This window comes from Temnothorax longispinosus, chromosome 5 (assembly GCF_030848805.1).
Source record: "Temnothorax longispinosus isolate EJ_2023e chromosome 5, Tlon_JGU_v1, whole genome shotgun sequence".
Classification (NCBI taxonomy): Eukaryota; Metazoa; Arthropoda; class Insecta; order Hymenoptera; family Formicidae; genus Temnothorax; species Temnothorax longispinosus.
This window is the reverse complement of record NC_092362.1, coordinates 2925635-2930366: the sequence shown is the minus strand read 5'-3', so window position 1 is coordinate 2930366 and position 4732 is coordinate 2925635. Positions and strand designations below refer to the sequence as shown.

At 45.9% G+C, this 4732-nt stretch overlaps 1 protein-coding gene across 1 annotated transcript; it reads right to left on the bottom strand.

Annotated features, from left to right (window-relative positions):
* Positions 1-2300: 2300 nt before the first annotated feature.
* LOC139812611 (uncharacterized) lies at positions 2301-4256 on the bottom strand. Its single transcript, XM_071777579.1, has 4 exons — positions 3976-4256; positions 3736-3888; positions 2813-3478; positions 2301-2534 (listed from the first exon to the last, which is right to left on the bottom strand). Exons 1-3 carry the CDS (start codon positions 4126-4128, stop codon positions 2831-2833), a joined length of 954 nt encoding a protein of 317 aa, XP_071633680.1. The 5' UTR covers positions 4129-4256; the 3' UTR covers positions 2301-2534; positions 2813-2830.
* Between the last annotated feature and the right edge of the window lie 476 nt (positions 4257-4732).

Here is a 4732-nt window from a genome sequence, read left to right as displayed (position 1 = left end):
GCCCCAGGGCGCCGCGAGAAGAAAGAAAGAGAGAGATGGAGCGAGACAGAGCGGGTGTTTACGTATGTGTGCGCGCGCGTGTGGATTTGCCGTCTACCAACACAGGCGGCCGTCCTCGTACGCCAGCGTACGCAGCGCGGTCCGAAGCGGCAGGTATCGCCTGTGGAAAAGCGTGCCGTACATTACCCGTACTTCACGGAAGAGCGAGCCCTTTGTAAAATTACTAAGAAGCAGCCTTCGGGATGACATTATGGCCACTGTACGCGAGCGCGCGCATGTATGTGTGCATACGTGTGTATATACGTCACGCCGCGCCGTGTCACGCTGCACACCGGCGTGTATATCGGGGCCGCGTATATTATCGGGGAAAAAAATACCACTACCCAGAGAGAAGATAGATATTGCACCTGACGATGCGCGCGCGCGCGCGCGCGGACAAGCACACACACATACATACGTGCACGTGCACGTAAAAACGTTACTCCGATCTCGCGCGCGTGTGTATACACACCTCCTCCTGCTCCTACGCCACCGCCTCGTCCTGTCGTCGTCGCCGCCGACGTCCGCGCTCCAACACACAGACACGTGTCGCACGTACCGTCCGAAAGATTTTCTATGCATCACTTCTCTCCCGCGCGAGCGAGTGCGCGCTTAGCCAGTATACACAGGGAGAACACGTAGCGGAGAAAAGGAGCGTGGAGCGAGGGGGGAAAGAGGGGGAGGAGCGGGGGAACGGGGAAGGATATCCCAGCGCGCACAACCGCGACCGACACGCACGTTGGCAGGCGATGGGGAGCACAGGGGGGGGGGGATGGCAGGCGCGAGGGGGGCAAGCAACGTGTTATTTCTTTGAGCGGCGCGTAATAAATTTATCTACGCGCCAGCAGCATCTGCGGCGGGGAGTCCCGGTCGCCGCGACGGATCCACGCGTGGATTTCTCCACCTCTCGACTCGACGTCGACGTCGTCCCTCGTTGCCTTCCTTCCCTCGTTCGTCAGTCCCGCCGCGACTCCGAGGCCTCGGCACTCCCGACGGCGAACTCTCGACGTTCGCGAAAGTACCCGTTCCTGGCTCGCTCGTCGCACAGTCGTCGCACTCGCGCGGAGAGAATCGATCCGACGATCGTCGACGACGACGGTCGCGACGGCGAATTTCGCGAGAGGCGGCTTTGGCCGCGGACAGCGAGTCCTTGGAACGTTTCCTACTTGTCGACGACGACGACGACGACGACGACGTGGGGAAGAATCTCGCGATCCTCTCTCGCTCACCTGCTCCGCCAACCAGTCTGACAATTAGCCATTTTGGTTCGCCTGGCTGTGCGAGCGCGCGCGCGCGCGCGCGCGTGCTCTCCCGACGACGCGACCACCGCTACCGCTACACTCGGTTCGCTCCTCGTGTCGCGGCAACACGACGACGACACCCTGCACGCAACGCGAACGACGAACGCCGACTGCGATAAATCCGCGTCCCGCGATCCGCCAGACCGCCACGGACTACGGAGCCGCGCGCGCCGTGCTTTCGAGGACCGCCAACTCTCTCTCTCTGGCGCAGCGCGCAGGCCGCGCAGCTCGACGAGAGTTCGCCGCGTACTCGCGGAACTCGCGGCGCGGTCGTCGTTTATCGTTAGAGTGCTTTTCATTTGGCGACACGAGCGTCATTTCTGTCTTTTTCTGGCCGTACGATAGCAACTTTTGATTGGCCCGGCATTTCTTGGCACCTCCCGCCGATATTTGAATTGGCCGATGTGGAAATGGCAGTAAATTGTCGCAATAAAAATTGTATTGTAGTAAAAGCAATGGATAAGAATTTTCTCTGTACAGAAAATGTGAAGAATCAACAGGTTGAGTAATGAAACAAAAGAAAAGGGAAAAAAGAAGAACAAAAAGATTACAATAATAATTTATTGTATTGACTCTCTTTTATTAAAATAGAATATATAATGAACGTATGAACATCGACATGAAAAAATAACAGCTTTCACGAAACGTTTTCGAAAGTAAAAAGAATTCGTTTAAAAAAATGACTTAAAAAAGAAAAACGCAGGATAACTACCTTGAATAATAACTAATAACATTATTACTAAAACACGAGCAATTTCTAAAATAATAATCTTTATATAAATATTAATGTGAATTCTTATTGTGTATGGAACACAGAAAATTCTTATTGGGAAATTAATTATGGCTATATTAATAATGTTAATAATCCCGAATTTTCTTAAATAATTAGCAGTTTATCGAACCATTTTAGTATATTTTGTTTGTAACTTATATGTCGGTAACTTATATTTGTGTGCGATATTTTCAGAAAGAGTTATCACTTTATTACTAATTAAAGCTTATCCGATTTTTAAGATGAGGTAGGTCGGCAATAACATACAAATACCTATTTATATCGCAAGGATGTATGATACAACTGACTGTATTACTATATCTTCCTGTGTTGATACCCAACGGTTTCCAAATTCCAGTGTTTCCTGGACCCCATGGTATAAAATTCACGTGGAAGCCCGCTGCTTCTGCTTTATGCACAATCTGAAATATTATTACCTTTGCTGATTTACTATTCAAACTGTTATCTATAAAATAATATCCTACTATGTTTCCAACGATCAATAATGTCAGCAGTTTATCAAAGCATTTTAGTATATATTTTGTTTGTCGGTAACTTATATTTGTGTACGACATTTTCAGAATTAGTTATCACTTTATTAACCAATTAAAGCCCATCAGATTTTTGAGAAGATGAGGTAGGTCGGCAATAACGATGAAATAAGCATAAAAAGTAACCATGCAATATTGCATAGCAATACCTGTTTCATTTGGAACAATTATAGTGCTTCTGTGGTGCTTGCTTCGTCATCCTCGGTATCAGTATCTTCACGAAAGTAAGACTCCTCATGCGTCGCGAAGGCAAGCATCTTCGAAATGTCAGACCCGCGTTTGAAATCTTCTAATCGTCTTCGTAATGTTCGCAAAGAGGGAAATGGGTAACCTTGACGAAGAATTTCTTCATACCCATGGTTTCCGCAGACAAGCTTCAATTTGAGAGCACGCTGTAAAGTTTCGTTGGACCAATTTCTACCCCTTTGGCTTTTCGTACATAATGCCGCTATTTGATCTTCGTTGAATATTCTACGTAGAGCCTTCATGTATCTGTCATTTTTAATTTTATGCTGCAGCGACTGTTTCATATATTGCAGCGCTTTTATTTTCTTTCGCATTCTCATTATGTTCAGCCTTTGTTTCATTAATTCTTCATATTTTTCTTTTTGTTCCTTTTTTAGTTTTTCATATTCAGAGGTACATGCCGTCAATACCGTCGCACATTCCTCCTTTATCGTTTCGTTATTTTCTACGGTAGAAGCGTCTGCAGCATCTACAATGTTGCTTTCTGTATTACATTCTGGAATGACGTTTACTGTAATACACTCCGCTGTGTTCTTTGTCGTATCACATTCGAAATCTTCAACGCTTGGCTGTAACATATAATTGATACTCTTCTGTAAGAAGTCGACAAAATATGTATAAGTGTATATGGGGGGGTAAAAACCACAGTGGTGTAAGTCAAATATTTAAAAATATTTTTTTATGTGCATAGATGCAATCTATACAATATATAAATTGCATCTATGCACACGAGAAAAAATTTAAAGAATTTTGACACACTGACTTTTATCCCTCCATATACACTTCTGCATCCTTTTATAATTTTAACGCATCTATCGATACTCACTTGCTCTTCAACAGGTTCCTTTGACGCTTCCTTATTTCTGCTCACATCCGTATCCTTTTTTACGAAAAATCCAAACAACGTTGGGATCGCTTCTGATTTTAACTTTCGCTTCCCGTCGCGTCTGCGTTCCCACATTTCTGGAGCAAAATGCATCTGTATAAATGAAAAATACACATTACTATTACAGTTTATACAAATTTTTTTTTGTATTTCATACGCGCAATAGAATCGGAAACTAACCTCGCAGAGGCACGAATTATTCGTCGCCGTCCAATTTTCGCGTGGAACGTTTCGCTCCCATAGAGCCCGACGCTGCGGGTCTCTGGGAAACACTTTCATGATATATCCCTTTCTTGAAGAATTATTGCAAAAAGGCGCCGCACAGCCACCCATTCTGCACAATTATCTTCTTCAAAATTCGAATGATAATTCGGACTTCGGATGTTGTTGTCGTATATACGCAGCACCGTCATGCGCATGCGTCATTTAAAGATGGCTCTTTTTTCCCCGCAGAATTTTGCCAGAACTGCCAACTGCCAAGTTGGCGACTCTGATTAGAGAAACGCGCTACATACGATCCTTTTGTTTTGTTTGGCGTCTCGTCTTGATCGAAGGCGTTTGACGCTATGCACATCTGCGGAAAATCACACAAAATGTCATTAGAAATCCATACACCTTACCCGAAATTTTACAAAGTAAGCTAAATTGTTGACAAAAATTTAGGTCTGGAGTTTCGAAGCCGATTCTCGTGGACGAGTGCCCGACCGGGGGAAAGTACCAGGGGCGGAGCTGGAGGGTGTTCGCGCGACTTCTGGCCATAGGGCAACCGAGGGCACCTGCAGGAAAACGCAACGGAGAATAATCGACGATAAGGTCGCAACACATCGCAACGGCCGTCGTGGTATCTTCTTTTTTCTCTTCCCCGACAATTACAAATTGCTATTCGCCTCGGAAACATAACCAAGCTAACCGAATTTAATTTTGCAGCTGGCAGCTG

Bases quoted from the DNA above. Each gene is read 5' to 3' on its own strand.
- LOC139812611 (XM_071777579.1), bottom strand. From the start codon at position 4,128: ATGGGTGGCTGTGCGGCGCCTTTTTGCAATAATTCTTCAAGAAAGGGA. The intron at 3,889-3,975 runs GTTAGTTTCCGA...TCATTTATACAG, and splicing joins ATAATTCGTGCCTCTGCGAG to ATGCATTTTGCTCCAGAAAT. The intron at 3,479-3,735 runs GTGAGTATCGAT...TATATGTTACAG, and splicing joins AGGAACCTGTTGAAGAGCAA to CCAAGCGTTGAAGATTTCGA.